Raw genomic sequence first — 18,666 nt, forward strand, 5'->3', positions numbered from 1 at the left:
CCATTTTTTGCTGTTCTAAATACGCGAGGCGGTACCTATACAAATTCATTTCCTTTAAAATAGGGACAATCAATTTTCTTCGAGGCAATATATAGAATTTACAAAAGAATAAAACATGCATATTGGATTGTATAGATATTTCATCACAAGGGCATAGAGGCAGTTCCTTGGACCATGAATTCATTTCAGGGAAGGTAAATGATCTAAAAACAATATTTACTCTGAAACGTGTTAAAAATAATCTGTCGAAATTAGGCATATGTAGAGTTAAGTATGGCTGTATTCTGTCACTTATTAGTAAGTTAGATGGTGGGAGGTGACAGTATTTTTATTCGATTCTTCAAGCTGTCTTTTCTCTCTGAGGAATTCAATACAAAGTTTTTTCAGTTCTTTTCTGGGGATGTATGCCATAGAAGGCGGATCATCATAATATTGCGAGCGGTCTATTTCGTTAAGAAACTTTTTAATGTAATTTAGCCATTCGACAACATTTGCTCTCCCCAGTTTTAGAACGTCCTGTATTATGGCACGGTTTAATACACATTCATTCACAGTCCATACTCTGTGTCATAGTAGGATGGGTTGTACTCTAATTATGTCCGTAATATAAGGCAACCCCAACTCCTCGTGACATATGGAAGTCGCTGTACTCTCCGGAAGTGATAGAATGTTCCTTAAAAATTTATTTTCAATTATTTGCAGTGCCTTTATATTAGAATAACCCCAGAGACCAGCTCCATACACTGCCACAGATACACACGTTGCATTGTACACGGTTAAAATCTCCCTGATTGGTTTCATTCCCAGTTTATGTATAAAACTCTTTAATGCCATAATTGTTTTAGAAAACAAGAGCATTCGTACCTTCACCGCACTTGACCAGGTACCAGTTTCATGGAACAGAATTCCAAGATAGGGGAAGGTAGATGTTCTGTCTAAGGGAGCATTATTTATATACATTGTTTTCATTTGTTTTTTGGTGCGCGTGCCACAGTTCATGGAAAAAGTCTTACTACAATTTATTTTTAGATCAAGGTTGAGCATAAACTGGTTAAAAGATGTTAACATTTTTTGTAAAGCCATGGGGGTACGGGCCATTAAGACAGCATCATCTGCATACAACAGTGCTGGGATGGATCTCTTTCCAATCTTGGGCATATCCATACACTCTTGCAGCAGACAACTCTCCAGGCCATTTATGTAGATAAGGAACAAGAAGGGCGCCAGGACACACCCCTGGCGCACTCCACGCCCTATTCCAAAAGATCTACTGCATTCCCCCCCTTTACCAAAACGCACAACAGCAGTTGCTCCTGCATATAGTTCCCTTAAAAATTGAATTATCGGCTTTTCCTAACCCAATTGTGACATCAAGTCCCATAATTTATTGTGGGACACGCAATCAAAAGCTGATGTAAGATCAACAAATGTAAAATACAGACGCTCCTTTTTTATCAGAGTATATTTCTGCTGGATCAGGAACAGATTTAGACCCTGCTCTATTGTTCCTATGCCTTTTTGAAATCCAAATTGTAAATCGCTAATTGCCCCAGCCTCCTCCGCCCAATTTTGCAATTTTTCTAAAATCACTCTGCCAAGAATCTTTATTGATGAATCCAACAAGGAAATTGGCCTGTAACAAGCACAATCTTGCCTATTACCCTTCTTATAGATAGGTACAATAATTGATGTGAACCAAGAAGGGCTCAATCCCCTTACAAGAGCTGCATTAAAAAGTTGTACAAGTATCGGGCCCCATAAATCAATATTTGACTTGTACACATCTGTCGGAATACCGTCTGAGCCGGCCGCCTTGCCGCCCTTGGTGGCTCTCAGACTTTCAAGAATCTCTGGTAATGTTACCTTAAGTTCATTTACCTCCTCAACTATTTCGCCTTCTATGTTTAACTCCATTTTTTCTGCCTCAACTACTGGCATATACAAGGTGGAAAAATGCGTGACCCAGTCGTCCTCATTAATAGCAATTTCCAACCGAGCTTTAGTATTTTCATATGGTAGGGGGGCGTTTACCACTCTCCAGAAGGCAGATATATCTCTTGTTTGTGAGGCTGTGCAGAGTTCTTCCCATACACCTTTTTTAATAGCTTTCCTTCTGTTTTTTAGGGCCTGGTTGTAGCCTTTCCTTAAATTTCTTATCTGTATCACATCACGTGAATCCTTATGTAATGCATTTTTGAGTTCAGTTAGAGCCTTGGTACAGGTTCTATCAAACCATCTTGTACCTTTCAATACACCATTTTTTAATACCATTTTCAAATTATCTTTAATATTGGATGCAATGATATTGAAGTTAGCTATTATGCTTTCACTATCAGATTCTTCATCTAGGCAAATCTTAAAATTTTCGGGGCAACTAATTAACAATTTTTTAAGGAAGCCTTCAGGTACCACCTTACTCCACTTGAGGGTATACCCATTCTGTCTTCCTAATATTATATCTGGGGCCAACTGTGCTTGATCATTATAGGGTGTCAAGCAAAGTAGTCAAACACCCAGACTGCAAAAGTGAAAATGGGATGGGGTTTGAACAGGTGCATCAAAAAACCCTGAAGTATGTTTCCTATCCCCCTTAATCCTCTTTCGACTTGTCAATGTCCTTTCCCTACAAAAGATCCTCTCCCTTTATGTGCATCAGATTTAGAATACTTTCAGTAAAGCAAATTAAAGGTTTCTGTGGAAACGTCTGATATTTACACCGGTTATCAATTTCTCCTCAGTTAAACTTCAACAAACGGACCCTGCAGCTTGGCTGTCTGTGGCAAACAAATCACCAAATGACAGGATTCTGCCATCCTACCATCAGGTGGCCTCACAAGTGCCCTGCAGGGTTCAGATGTAACACCAAAATATGACAGACGTGTTTCCAACATCCGGCACTTCCAGCTCCACATTATGTCCCAGACCAGGCTTTCTTACCACCTTCCTGATGAATCACGGCCCATGTAGTCCTTTCTGTTTCCAAACCATACCTCAATCACGCCATGGTGGTGATGCTCTATTCTCTTTCTTGATTCCTGGATCCCACCACACTTTTTTGACGACTTTGTACCTGCTTTCATGACTTTTCCCTTTGTTGGCGTCAACCCATAATATGTCAATGCCTTTGCTGTGTCATGTCTTGTGTCTGCTGGTTTTGCTGGTTTTCCCTTTTCCAAGTCCCAGTTCTGCCTTCCCTTCATTGGTGGCTACCTGAAGTCTTGCACCTGGTGGATTCCTGCATCTTGCTCTCTCCCTGCACCCGTGCTCCTCTCTGAGCCTCCTGCTACTTCTGCCTAGTGAGCCCAGTGTTCAGCTGCTCATAACTGACCTTGCTGCTGAGTCTCCTTGTGCTCTGTTTGATGCTGCGACTATATACCAGGCTTTCCTTTTGATTTCTGTTGTTATCATTGTTTGATTCAATGTTCCTGTTCTGATTAGTTATTTGTGTCTGTTGCTTGTCTCTTGTTTATCCTGCCTCTTGGTTTCAGTGTTTGCCTTGTTCCTAGTTCTGACTGCGCACATTCAGACCTGTCTTGCCTTTGCAGACTCCTAGGCTTCTATTCCATATTCCTGTTTTGACTGAATATTCTTGTCCTGTCCTTTTAAGTGTGCAGATTCCGGGTATTCACGATTCTGTGTATTCCAGTCCTAACCTTGACTCTTATCCCTAAGCCCAGTCACATTTCCTGTGTACCTTCCTCTGTTCCCCTATGTCTTGTATATTATATTATTGTTATCTTGAATTTCATTGTATTTAAGGGTGCCAGTTAGACTCCACGGCTTGTTCATTTTGCATAATCACCCAGCTCTCCTCCTCAACAGAAGCTTTTGAATGTCTCCCGAACCCTGCACCATTAATTTGCTTCTTGCCTTCTCATAAGATCTTACCACCTCACAAAACATTCACTTCCGAGGAGCAGACAAACTCTCAGACAAACTATCACTTATGATAGTTTGCCTATTGTTTCTCTGCTTTCACTTTCCAGTTATTTGTACTCATGTGATATTCATAGGTTCCACCTCAGACTTCCAAGTTTCCTGTTCACTGCCTGTTTGAACCTGCTTAAATCCTCAGATTCAGTCTTGCTTTCCTCCCAGCCTTTGGGTACTTTTTTGTTTTTATTCAGCACTTTTCTAGAAAGCCCCTGCATAAAGCAAGAACCCTCCAATGTCTGAACTTGTCCTGAGCTCTGCGAGTGTCCCTGTGAGTTTGTCCCCTGACACCAAATGGTATTACACACAGCCAACAGCTTTCAAGGATATTTCCATCAATGTCCAAATTGAAACTCCAAATTGGTAAGCTAGGCATTCTCTCTGTTATAGCACCAATGGCAATTACCCTCTGCCTCTTTTCCTCCCTCTCTCCACTCCATGCCGCCACTATCTGCTTCTTTTCTGTGCCATGGAATTAAAAATGAAGCCTAAGGGACATCGGCCTTCACAGGATAGACAACACAATCTACCACAAAGTGAGTAAAAAGATTCTCCATGTGTTGAGCTGCCCAATGCTATTGATCTAACAACTCCACAAATATTCAAAAGCAATTTCAGGCAGTTGGAAAAAAAAGCAGGAGCTCCCAGTAACAGCAGTTGAAGCACAAATTCTGAATGTGGAACCCAGCCTAAATCCCACCTTCCAACTCACGCCCATGTAGTGTGATTGGAAGGCAGGACAAGCATGAACTAGCTCCAGCATGGTGCAGGTGAGAGCTGTTGTCTTTCCCGCAGCTCTTTGCCTGATGAAGTGTCCAGGAAGCAAGACGTGGACAGAACAAAACTCCAGATGGGACATGGATTGGATGTTGTTTCGAAACATTTCTGGAATTCATGCAAGGGACACACGTTCATTCTGGAGGTGGTACCCATGGGTTTAAAGCATAAGTAGATTAACTGTAAAACTCCTCTCAAGCTCCCAACCATGGGCAAGGCATACAAGTAGCACAATGCATCGATAGTTGGTAACCAATGTCTGGAATGGAACCTGGACTGGATCTGTTTTCCAAGAGAATTTGGGCAGTTTGCAAAGGAACATTGTAGTGTGGCCAGGGTCCGTAATGGAGGACGGGTAGCAGAAGTCCTTCAAGTAGAACCGCCCAATGGCAGGATGGGAGGAACCTGACAAAGCCGCATTTTGTGTGTGTACAACTATCTGATTTACAACTGCGTTTTCACTGATTGAAGAGAAATTGAAACATTATTTGATTGATACCTTAGTGTCATGCAGCAGTTTTGATGTCCCAACATCAGCTTTGTAATCCTCTAAGTTGAACGTAGTCTTTGCATATAATTTCTTCTCTTCTTCTGTAAGGGGAGCGACCGCATCATAAATACCAGTAATCAGGATATGACCCGAACAATCTACAAGTGTGTCTGTGAAGGAATTGAAATAAATATCTCATGGTTTCGTTAAGAATCAGCAAGTCATGGTATGAAAACACATATTGAAATAAACACATGCCAAGGGAGGGTTACAAAACGTTTGAGAGGCCACAATATCTTACAAGAGCTATTGGTTGACAGAACTAGCGTTAAACAACACATGATTTGTTCAACAAAACATTAAGGTACTCATTCCAAGTTGCATGGCACTATTGGCACCTCAAAATAAAATGTGATTTTACAGTAACTGTTTAATGCACTTGATCTGCTTCCGTGAATCAATCTGATACTAACTTAATTTTTAGCTTCCAATTTCTTCACATTTACAGAAGATTTTAAAATATCCAAGTTTACATTTTGCTTATTTATATGCACTCTATTATTATTTTAATATTTCATTTTCTAAGCAGTTGTGGACCACCTGAGTAGGCTTCACGGAACCACAGGGGTTCCCGGACCACAGGTTAAGAATCACTCTTATATATTATGGACCTGGTGGACGGGGTTACTCCATCACAAACGTGATGGATATCCAGACAGCCGAATTACAATTCAATTAAATCCGATGGGACTTGTTATACGGCGGACGTACAGATCCGCCATGTTTGCGATGGAGTAACCATCCACCAAACTCTAAATCAGGCTCTATATAGTTAACTGCTTGTTGGTTGGCGCATAACTTGATGGCACATTAGTTCTATGAAGCCTCACATACACTGAAATAAAGCATGTTAGCAGACATATTTATTCCTAAAATGCAAAAGTCGGTGGATTCCGGGAGTCACTTCATCTAACAACTGGCTTCCAGTTATTTTGCAAAGTGACTAATTTACTCCAAAATGATTTATATTGCATATGAACTCTAAAATTTTGAATTTGAGCACTTTTCCTTCCAAGAGTGAACTAATGCGCTGACCACACTGGCAAGTTGTTGAGCAAAAAACTTTAACCTGGGACATCAGTATTGATCTGAAGGTCACATGTTCAAGTGGTGATAACGTAGACATCCATCTTTCAGAGATCAGTAAACCGATTACTATTACATTGGGCAATGGGGACGTCTTTTATTTATAACACCTTAAAATGGTAGAAGTGTGGAATGAAGACCTATATAAAAGGCAAGCTGCTGTTATTGCTGACATATTTTTCCAATGAATAGTGGGGTACTTGTAAATAACAGACTGAATGTCAAATCTGATTTAAATTGGTGCAAAGGGGTATTCATACATTATAACCAAGACAATATCTGCTCCGAGCTGCATTGAAAAATGTGTATGTACATAATCAAGCGTATGCTACATGTAAAGCATTTTAGCCTAGGACTTGCAATAGATAACTGCCAATTTAGTAATATATAGGAATTTTTCTTCAAATGCTGATAAGTCGTTCAAGAATTATAACCAAGACAAAATCTGCCTGCCAAAAATATTTAAAAAGATGTTCGTATATAAACTACCATACAATATATAATCTCATCACACGAAACATAGAACTCCCTACAGTGCATTTCACAGTAGGTGGTAGTGTCACACCAGCACTCCTTCATTTGCATTAATACGTCTGAGTCTTATAACATTAGTGGTCATTTATTATACGTTGCGTGATGTATATTTGACATATGTAATTATAAGTAACGTGGTTACAGTTTCTTAATTCTGTTTAGGCATGCTTTTTTGCCCCAGATTCCATCTACGGCTGTATTTGTGAGATTTTTTTTTAACTGTTTGTTTTCGAGTTACAATAATTTATGGCTTGTCTAGGTTTGTCTAGGTTAATGTTACCTATAGAGTGGGCTTGTCGCATTGTGTATTGTTAAGAACACTGTTAGATTTTTATTTTTCTACTCTGCTCATTTGACTGAATTGGCCTGAATGGTGCTCCCCAAAACAATAAATAAATAAGCCAATCAATCAATAAATAAATTTAAAAAAAGAAAGAAAGAAAGAAAGAAATACAGAAATGAAGAAATAAAGAAATAAATAAACTACCTGCGGTTGCTCTCATAATAAGGTATTGTGAGAGAGCTCTCCTCTGCATTGGAAACAGCATGGTTTTGGGCTAATCTGAGAAGAGCCGAATGTATTAAAAATTATGTCGCAAAGTGGCTAGAGAGCATAACCCTCTCTGACTCGACCACTATATAAAGGGTTAATTTCATCCAATCTACAGAATACTGCATGGCACCAAATTTCAACCACCTATCATTAACAAATGAACAACAGTTGTGTATGTCATATGTTCAAGAGATGGGTGGGTCAGAAAGAGGACCAATGGAATAAGAATTGATAGTTGCTTCCTGCAACCAAAGGAGAGGCCTTTCTGTATGCATCATTCTGTGTTATACTGTGTAGCCCATTATAAGCAAAGAATTAGTAGGAATGCAAGGGCTCACAACATCTCAAACATCTCTGAATGAGGAAAGCCTTTACTCTTGAGTGGTTTGGTTCCTGGGGTGCTCTGAACATTCATTGTACCTTGTTACCCCATTACAAGAAGTCAGAGTTACAATTTATGCCTGGAAACCTACCACTTTGGAAAGCAGCTTACTCCAGATGAATCTGTCTCCGGATCAGACAATGAACACTGAACTCCCTTCCAGTTGATGTCTTCCAAACCCAGTGAAGAAGGGTAACCATACTGCGCAGTACTGCCCTGGTACTTGGACCCACATGTATCTCTGTGTGCACCACCGGACCAATATATGCATTTCCTGGTGCCTGAGAGGATGCCTGCACATTGCAAAGATTCAGTGCTCTAGCCCCGCTTTTAGAATTCCATGCACTTTCCACACATATAACTGTGCACTTACACCTGAGTCCTTTAGGTTAAAATTTAGAGGTGCAGATGTATGAGAAAGTGATTGAGAATATGGGTAAATAAGCTGTGTGGGTGCTCACCTCACTTAAATTATAATTACTTGATTATTTCACTGAAAAAAAGGCAAAAACTAATTGTTAAGTACTTCTTAGGAATGAACAAGAAAATAAATCAATATTCCATTCCTGAATGACGAATTTACAAACAAAACTGTTACTGTCAATTACCTGGTCAGTGTTGGACCTAATGTTTCTCAATATTTTCACGGACACGTCTGAGGTACTCGTGGGGAAAAGCGGTGCAAAATGGCCCTTAATGTTAAATCCTACCCAAGATGCCGTGTATAAACTACTGTTTCAAAGTGTAAAACTGAGGCACAATACCACTTAGTTTGAAAGCGTTCTAAGACCTTAAAACACCTCATTCGTACTTAAAAAAAATAAATGAAAAAATAAAGAGGTATTTACCTAACAAGAATACTAAGTCACTCATTGGTTCATAAACAGATCCTCCATAGATTCCTGAGTGCAGATCACGTTGCGGTCCTTTTACCTACAGAATAGCAGACAAAAGTAAATGGAAATTATTAATTGATCTATCGCACAATTGTTAAAGGAAATGAAGATATTTGCTATCTGGTGACATGCCCAAAAGTCTCATTAAATAAGTCGGAGAGGCAAATTGGTCTGAAATGTAGGTAGACACCACGGCACTAAGGAACGTGGTCTAGGATCCAGCCATTTCCATTTGTCTTACATTAGGAACATTTGGAAGAGACATTTTTAGACAATGGATTGTCAGGTTTTCAGATAGTTGTATATGAACACCACTATGTTGCCTGAGACATTTTGAAAAGAGCTGGTAAAACAATGGTATAGAAGTGCTTTGTATTGCACCTAGTCCCACATTCAGTGATTATCTCCCAGTTTGAGAACATTCATGTGTTTAAACACAGACTGAGCACAAGTTTGATATAGCCCCCCCTTTCTCTATTTGTAAGAATTTTTTTTAATTATCACAGTTCTATGAATAAATACTTCTTTGCTGTTTAACGAAATTACCATGTTCCCTCCTATTTCATAACCGAGAATATTAGTTTCACTAGAAATTGATGTACTTACATGTTTTTACTCTTGTGTACATTGACTTTAAATGTGATATGCTCCTCTTCACCTCTGTTATATTGTGTGATTTTTTTTCTGATTTCTGGTCTCAGGACTTTTTTTAGACCGCAGCACCTGAATTTAAGGTGTGTGTAGTTTGGTAGAAGATTCATGCCACTCATCTTAAGTCTTGCCACTTTCTTAAAGTAACTTGCATCCACGCAGATCGTACCTATTCTATACCTACATATCTATATGCCTTTGTTTGTCATTAAGGACATGCAAAACTGAGGTCAGATTCCCAAGAGGGATGTGAACTTCATAATTAGAAAAAGGGATTCAATATGTAGTTATCCAAAGTGAGAAAATCATCTTCATCAAGTCTTAATATGTTTTTACCCTCGGAGCATCATAAAACATCAACCAAGGTCGTTTTTCTGCTCTCATGCAGTAACTTGGCACTAACACTAGGTGGCGCTTTAAGGCCGCTATTCCCTCACCTTACTTTATGGAAGTTGAGTCTCTTTAAGTAGACCAGGGATCATTTTTGGTACTTAAGTATCATATGCTCTCATCAATTTGTGATTTTTTCTCAAATGATTTTATACCCTTCATTCGTTGTTGTCTCAGATTCCTTAGTATGGTGGTTTCAAATCCCAACATTAGTTTTTTCTCAGTAATGACTACATTAGTTTCTCCACTCATGATGTCAGGAAGACTACTTTATAATTACCAGCTACCTCCAAATTCCTACTTCTATGGAGAATACCCCCATCTGTCATGCCTTGGTCTTTTGGAACCCTATAGAGGGAATTCTGAAGTGTTGTCTTGCAGGTTACCATTACAATAGGGAAGAGTAAGGGTGGCGAAGGCTGTGTACTATCTTGATGATATCAGAGACCTACACTGTACCGCTATCCCATTCTATGATGGTCTATATACGCTGAATAACATCATCATTGGGTGTTTGTGTGCCAACACAGTCCCCATCACAAAGGTACCATTTCCACTAACTGAGACAATGTGCAAGGGGCATTGACGGAGTAGGCCAGACTTCTGTATACCACCCTGTGGTACCATATACCTAATGATGTTCCCTACATGGAGTAAAATTAGAGATGTGTTGCAACTGTATTTGTCAACTCTTGAAAGGTGTCATGGGGATCTTTTGTTACAAAAAAATATGGTCCAGCATTTAGAAATTCAATTTACAAGAAATTGTTTTAAAGAGTTATGGTAGAAATCCAGCAATTTTGTTGCTTAATAATTAGATCAAGCAAGCAAGGGAGTAGCCAAAAAAATTAAATGTTTCCACCTTGACCCATATATAGTAATACATGTGCAAGTAAAGTGAGTGACACCAACTCTTCCTATGAAGTTCCATGGGATTTGTACCCTTGGGAAAATCTGTACAAATTGGTGCAAAATTACAAATCTTACAGGACAATTTTAAAGGAATTTGGCCAAAAAAAATACATTTACCAGTACTGACTTTTTTCTCTCATTTATCCATTCGATTTTCTTTCTTTCCTTTTATGCTTCTTTCCTCCCTTCTTTCCATCATCTTTCCTTTGTTTTCATGCATATTTCATTTGCCTTCCATATTTCTTTTCTACGGTCTATTCTTCTCTCATTCCATCTGACCTTTTTCTAGCTTTCCATCCATCTCAGTGTCACTTTATTCTTATCATGCACATGTTGTTCCTTCACACCTACGTCACAACTTTCCTTTTTGTATTCCTGCCATTAATTATTTTTATCTCTTCTTTCTTTCAGTCACCCAGCCTTTAGTCTCACATTTCTTTTTTATTTAAATATATATTTATTGCTTTCCTACTTTCTCGTCTTTAATTTTTCCTATTTATTTCATTGTACCTTCCTTTTCCTCTTTCCACCCTTCATCTTTTTCGGCTTTTTCCTCTCTTACATCTTTATTCTTATTTCCCATGTACTTTGTACTCTCTTTTCTGTATGCTTCTTTTATCTTGTTTCGTTCATTATTTTCATGTTACTTTTTCTCCTTTATGCTGTCTCACTTAATTTGCCTCTATGATTTATTTTTTCCTTTTAATATTTTTCTTTCTCTCTTTCACCCTTTCTCCTTCTAACTCACGTTGACCTACGAGTCCAAGATAAAATTAAAGAAGGGTCATTAAACAATAGAATCTGCTTCTGAAGCACCCCTGCTTATGCTGATGTTGTGAGTGGTTAACTTAGCCCTTGAGATCAAGTGTAGGGTTGAACAGCCGAAATTAACATCCGTTGAGAAGGATTTTGAAGGAAGTTTAACCACTTCCATTGTAGACCAGGGCATGTAGGCTCTCATTTCTACATGTATCCACTATTTGGTTAGTTTGAGTAATTAGGTGATAACCTCCCTGAATTATCACACTTCTGAATGGCAGCAGTTAATATCTTTCTTATAATTAAGTATTGTCATTTTTGAATGATAAACACAAAAATATTGTTTCTTTTCCCTGACTATCATTCAACATTTCTTGACCACCATGTATCTCTCATTCCAGAAAAAGGTTTAAAACTGTTACAGATCCTCCTGTCATCTACTAGCAGGCACGCCCCGTGCAGGGCGTTATACCGGGGCGGTGACGTCAGGCGGGGGAGGGTCAGGGTGGGGGGTTGTAAAATGCGGGATATGGACCATTACAGGTAAGTACCAAAAAAAAAAAAAATACTTCTCTGCTTTTTTTTATTTAAACAACTCTTCCACTCAGCTCCTCCATCGTCCCTGCCTGCTGCTCATTGACATTGACTCTCGCACACCCATAACACTGGTGGGCCCTTGTCCCCAAGGCCAGTCGCATTTGTTTTCTTTTTTATATAGCCCGGCAACTGCAATTTGTTGCTGGGACTCTCCTTTCCTTAAAAAAATCACTTTGGCTCAATTGTCATATATTTCATAATTTAAAGCTCCAAGATGGCGCCAGGCATCTTGCAACCGCAAACTAAAACCAAAAGAAAATGGCTGCTACATGTTGATGCATGTACCTGCATACATCATCATGCTGAGACTGCTGTAACATATTCATCATCAAGCTTTTTTCGACAATGAGGTTCTTCATCAGCAAACAGGCACTTTTGTATTTTTGGTAATATGAAACAGCATCGACAAAAATTATTTGCAAAGCAAAAAATCTGGCTAACGCCATTAAAGGGTGAAACCTATTTGGCTTTACCAGTGCTTATATTTATTTGAGTAGGTCCTCATGCCAGCTAATCCCTCGACAGTTCTCCTGTCCAGATTGCCTGCAGTCCGCTACCCTCTGCTGCCTTAGGTTTGTGCCTTCTGTGCTCGTTTTGTGCCTGATTTCTGCTCATTTTGCTGCCTTTTTTGCACACTTCTCCCCTTTATTTTTGCCTCTCTCTGCTAATTTCTGACCTTTACTTTGCCTCTTTCTGCTGGTTTCTGACCATGCTCTTTGACAGACACATTTCATCCACAGCACCCAGATACCCTAGGGGTGGCAGTGCTGCGCTATACGAATGCTGATCGATTGATTGATTGATTGATTTGACAGTATCTTTGTCTTGAGCATTTTGCATATAGATTACTGAGCCATCTCATTGCTTGAATTTCTTCAAATCTATACTTTCTCTATCATACTCCGCTTAATTTGTGGAATGGTCCATTTGTTGCCTCTTAAATCAGATATAAAATTTGAGTCCAGTTCCCTCATAGACCCCTGACTTCATATTCAAGCACAGAGGCCTTCCGTGGGCCAGGGATTGTTTTATGACCTAAAACTTTTTTTTTAATGGGTTTATACCAAACCTTTGTGAATCACTCCTGAATGAGTTCCTGTAAGCTGTTGGCTTCAGATTCAACTCTGTATTAGAATTGACTCCATTACATTCTCTGCCACAGAGGTTATTTGGTGACAATACAGCCATTATCCTCCTCATTCTTAAAAAGTTCACATATCCTGCTCTTTTGCAACTCTTGTTGTCTCCAGTAGTGGTGGTTCCATCTCTTTTCTAAGCTTCCCTTAACATTTTTGTATGCATGCCCTCCCCTCATTTCCTAGTCTGCTCACGCCATTTCCTGGTCTGCTCACGCCATTTCCTGTTCTGCTTCAGCTTTAATGGTTTCTAGATGATTGGAGCATGGTGTGCCTGTTTCCAAGTACAAGCCATTGCCCATTAGACCGCGTGTGTGCACTACAATGGGCCGTATAAGGTTACCACTCTTTTGCACTTCTGGATGTGTTCTGTTTTTAAAGGTCTTCCAACTCCATACTATATCCGTTGAACATTACCCAATCTTGATCCCATCTCACAATCGTATACCTCTATACATGCTTGCTTGGTTACGCGTACGCACAAATTTAATTTCATTACTTACTTCCAACTTATCATTAGCCTTGAAATGTTAGTTTTGATTAAACACGTATCAGGTGTGGTAGCAATTGTAAGTCTGTCTTGACCCACTGTCAGGGTATGCCTACGTTACACCATTGCCTCCTAAGTGACTCTATATCAAATATGCATGTGTATTCACCTGAACTTCACTATCCCAACAGTTTTGATTGTTCCGCTAATACCAGCTGTGATTGTTTAACATTAGTTTGGATTAATAAATGTATGAGATTTTGGAACAATGTCATATCTTTGGTTGAATCTTCAAAATCTAATACTGTACATAAACTTATTGCTTGGTGTGCTCCCGACCAATAATATTTGAGTCACAGCATCTTACTGCTTTTGATGACATGTGCTTGTATAAAATGGTTGCAATCGGTTTTCCCGTTTGTTCTATTTGACTGTAATGGATGCCAAACATATCTTGGTAAAATCAACAAACTGGTCTGATGGATGCGCGAACACTACAGGCTTAAAGGATAAATTACACATTACTACATGAAGACAATTTCATTAAACCTGGTTCTCGGAATAAAATGCATCAGAGTGTTCTTCTACACTATACCTCTACAAAAAAGTAACAATCTCCTCGTGCTCCATATGTGATGCTTGGTACTTTGCTGACCCACGGCGTGTCCGCAATCACATAGTAATCAACATCAGCTAAAAAAGTGTCTCTTTTTTGTTTCATAAGTTCGTCTAAACCATTGGAACCAACTTCTTCCATCCCTTCAATGATGATCTTCACATTCATGGGGAGTTCCTGTCCAAAGATAATCAATAACATTGGTAAGAAATTGCCTTAGTAAGGAAAAGATGATCCTTTTCATTGGGTTATTGAAAAAAAGGAAACATACATTATCCTGAACTGCTTCAATTGCATTCAGAAAAGCCAGAACGTGTCCTTTGTCGTCATCGGTGCCCCGTCCATACAAATTACCTTAAAAACAAAGAGAAATGATTAGATGTCATTTGTTAAGGTGCAGCATTGATAAGTCAGTTACCCGTTTAAAAAGTGCACGGTACATGCCAAGTAGTGTTATGTAAAATGAGGGACCCTTTAGGTGAATGTTGCTGAGGTGACCCTAAAACTTTACTTTGGCTGGCTTCTTTACAGATACAATGTGTTATGTAAACTTTTTTTTGGTGTATTCTGTTTATTATATTTTCAACTATAAGATAGAGTCCATATAGCAGACATGAATACGCCTTGGTTACTTGTACAGCTTACAAATCTAGATGAAAACATCCAACTTGTCAATACTCTACATCACCATTACATCATGTGAGAGATTCTGTGGGCCATCCTAGTAAATAATGAGAAAATTATAAAATAGGAAAACACAGACAAGAAAGGAGCAGAGAGATGAGGAAGACAAACACTAAACGCACAATTGCCTGAGGCCAAGAGTCCAGCATTTAGCTTCCATCCATGGGTAGCCATCTCACAATCGTTGGCAGCGTACAAATTCTTTCTATTTGGTGGGAGCTACTCAGCGTAACACAGTATCACAGCCTAATCTGCGGCATCCTCAGCTGATCCGCGCAAGTGCATATAAGCCCAAAATGGCTCCCAGATATCTCTGGTGTGGCGGGTGGCCAGCATAAGATCCCAATAAGTTGCCAACTGGCTGTGGGAATACAAAGTGTCCCTCAGCCAATCCTCCAGCCGATGGCACAGTCTGGGACCCTAGCACATCGCCACCCTTCGCTTAACCAGGAACAGTAACAGCGCTACTAACTTGCGAAGCTCTAGGGGGACCTCCTTAACATATCCCAACAAGGCGGACAGTGGCGTGGGATCTAATCGTAGCCCCATCATCTTATCTATAAGATCCATAATAGTTTCCCAATATCTCCAAATTTCAGAAGAATTTGCACAGGGGTACGAGCATCTAGCTCATTGTGCCTCATCTAAGAGCCCCCTACTGCATAACCACTCCAGCGTTCGTTACAGCCTGTGAAAAACTTAAAGTGAATCAGCCAAAGCCTATAGTTAGGTGAGAGTGCTCTTGACTGCTTACAACAGAATATCCATGTATCTTTAGGCACTCCCAGTGAAGTCTCTCAGTCTGAATAGGCAGTGGGGCCTCGTACGGGGGCAGTGCACTTTATTTCAAAATATAGTCTGGTAATCAAATTACGCGGGGAAGGGTTCCCCAGGAGTCCCCCAAGGCAAGCAGTGTGGGGAAGGGCGCAGCAGGGAAAGAGGCATAAGAGGCATGCATGGCTGCTTTAAGCTCATAATAGGTGAATCGGTATAGCAGGTTCATTGTGTTCTCCTTAAATAATTGCTGTCACAAAATGAATACCCCCTCAGGGGATGTGGCTCCCATAGTAGTAAGCTGGAGCCATCTAAGTCTATCACACACGCCTGCTTTCTGAGAAAAAGGGAAATCTCAGGTGCCTGATCAATGGCACCAAGGGAGTGAACAGAACATCCAACCTAGCCCGGCGGTGGAGTTGATGCTATGCCCCCATTTTACGTTCGATCGTGTTCACTCCTGCCCGCGGGCAGGATTGTGTCTTGTATAACACCATTGGTAGTGACTGCGGTGCCGCAAGATCATGCTCAGGCGCTGTGTGTGCCATAAACTTTGTTGGGTACAACCAATAGAACGTAAACTGTGCCTGCGCGCAGTAATAGTATATTTCCATATCGGGGGCACCTAAGCCGCCTGCTCAAATGGCTTGGTAAGGATCTCCCAGGCAATCATACTCTGCCATCCAACCATTATCAATGTCACCAGGATCGATCATAGCCGTCGCCTAAAGCTGGCAGTGAGCAGCAAAGGAAAGTTGATAAGCAAGTAGAGAAATTAAGGCAATATGATCATTTTAGCTACAGCAAGCTGACCCTTCATAAAAAGAGTGAGGCGAGCCCACCTAGCCATTCGACCCTCCAACCAGTCCATTACGTACCCATAGTTAGCCCTCCAAAGGATGTCCACTTCTCGGCTTATTTTTTAAACAACTAAGGAGTGACTTTAGAATAGATTAACCATATTCACAGATACTTAATTGATTCCTTAACATAGCGAAGGGGCTAAATCTGAGGAGAACTCCTCTGTGGTATTCCTTAATGGGAAGAGCACTGACTTAGCCCAACTAATTGAAAGTTGCTGTATAATATATGCCATAGCGCATTCGCATTTTATAACAGGCTATTACAAGTTATTCCACCACTTCGTAAACATTTTGGAACCTCCTTCCATTACAAAAACCCCACATTGCTCACTTACCAAAATGGCTTTCAGATAAATAAATGGTAGCATTAAACCCTATTCCACCAGGCCAGCTATCACTCTATATTTTGAATACACCCCATATCAGCCTTTGTCTCAGAGTAAGTGGAACCTTTAGATATCACACTCAACACTGAAGCTCAGAGGCAGAAGCAGCGAGTAACCTCTACATCCATAACAAATGGCTTCTCTCAGGTTCGCCATCTTACAAACACAAAGGTGAATTGAAATGGAAGAAGTATCATTCATAGAGGGTACTGTGAAAAACATAAGTGTGAATCCCCTATATGTAATTCTCTTCATCCGTTTCTGCAACCAATCCACTTTCCGGTTCTGTTATCCAAGGTACGAGCGTGAACAAAGCCCCCTTCCTGGAACCTTCTGTCCTAAGGCCCTCGGGCGACGTTGTCACCAGGCCCAGACTGGCCATTCTGACACTGGCTTTGTGTCCCTGGGCTGCAGGTTAAGTGGTGGCTATCAGGCTGGGTGGGTACAGCTGCCATGCACCGACCACGAAAGCTTCCCTTTGCCAATTCCAGTCGCGCCTTCCTGTAGTTGGGTTTGGTTTAAACATTTTTGCCAGGACTTGTTTTGGTTTTCAGTGTGGCATTGGTGGTGGTACACTGGTTGAGCCAATGTTGTGTGGACAGTCCTGTCTCACAACAGGTTTACAGCTTGAGCAAAGAAGCCCTACAAACACACCTCAGTCTATTTAAGCCTTACGTCTCACTCGAGTGTATTGTTTTAAAAACTGCCCGCCCCCATTCTCCATCCGTGATGTAGCAGCTGAAAAGGTTTGGTGTTCTGGCACACATCCTGCTGCAAACATACAACCATTCATAAATCTCTGATTTTACAGTGTCAGGAGCGAAGTTCTTCAAAATAAGACGCCAATGTCAGTGCATTCTCCTCGCTCCAAATTAAGCGCAATTTCACTTTTACCACTCCCACCAGTATAAATATCAAACACTCACTCTCTAATTGCGTGTCATGCAAACCCTCAGTATAAATCATTCACACCATTTCTTCGTTGAAGTGTTTTTAACATATCTGAATGTATCAGGACTTTATCAAATGTATGAAGCTGCCTGCAGTCCTGGGCTCTGTTGTGGGGCATCTCTGTTTCGTGCGGTTCATCTCACTCTGCCCTGGTGGCACCTTAGTCCCAGGGTACTCGTAGAACTGTGCTGGCATGTTTGTCATCTTTCACTGCCTATACACCCTGGTGGGAACTCCAAGACCCAGGGTGCAACGCGACCAACACAGGTGGCGCTTGTGAGAAGTTGGCCTGGTATATGATGATCACTATTCTAGTGATCACCTTGCACCAGTCCAATCAACCCTTATGGGGGTGGTTATAAAGTCAACTTTATAGACCTGCTATCCTAGTGGTAGCATGAACAGGGCAGTCTTAGGCTAAAAGACTCTTGAGGGCGTGTAAAGCCAGCTGTTTTACCATATGTAACCCCTTGAATACCAAATGAAAGGACACCACACAGGATATATATAAAATATATATATGTATTTGTTCTCAACACACTCCTCTGAACTCTTTATGAGATCAGAGGCCAAAGCACATAACAAGACACTTAGTTATTATACGTTAAGTTGCACAATTTACGGTTAGGCCCTAGGGACGAAGCAAACCATATACTAAGAAAGTGGTATAAGTACCACGTCATGAGAAAAGGAAAGGCCTAGGGCCTATGGAATCCCTGGGGCTGCACTATCTGAACAATAGTTTA

At 40.4% G+C, this 18,666-nt stretch overlaps 1 protein-coding gene across 2 annotated transcripts in view; it reads right to left on the reverse strand.

Moving 5' to 3' along the window:
- Positions 1–18,666, reverse strand: part of LOC144829069 (cytosolic non-specific dipeptidase-like) — a 303,681-nt gene that overhangs the window by 90,494 nt on the left and 194,521 nt on the right. For both annotated transcript variants that reach the window (XM_078687832.1, XM_078687831.1), the window contains exons 5-8: positions 14,534–14,616; positions 14,242–14,439; positions 8,664–8,748; positions 5,210–5,370 (exon numbers count right to left, since the gene is read on the reverse strand). In XM_078687832.1, coding sequence (XP_078543958.1) covers positions 5,210–5,370; positions 8,664–8,748; positions 14,242–14,439; positions 14,534–14,616 — 527 coding nt within the window. The remainder of the gene's footprint in view (positions 1–5,209; positions 5,371–8,663; positions 8,749–14,241; positions 14,440–14,533; positions 14,617–18,666) is intronic.

Source organism: Lissotriton helveticus, chromosome 4_1 (genome assembly GCF_964261635.1).
Source record: "Lissotriton helveticus chromosome 4_1, aLisHel1.1, whole genome shotgun sequence".
Lineage (NCBI taxonomy): Eukaryota > Metazoa > Chordata > Amphibia > Caudata > Salamandridae > Lissotriton > Lissotriton helveticus.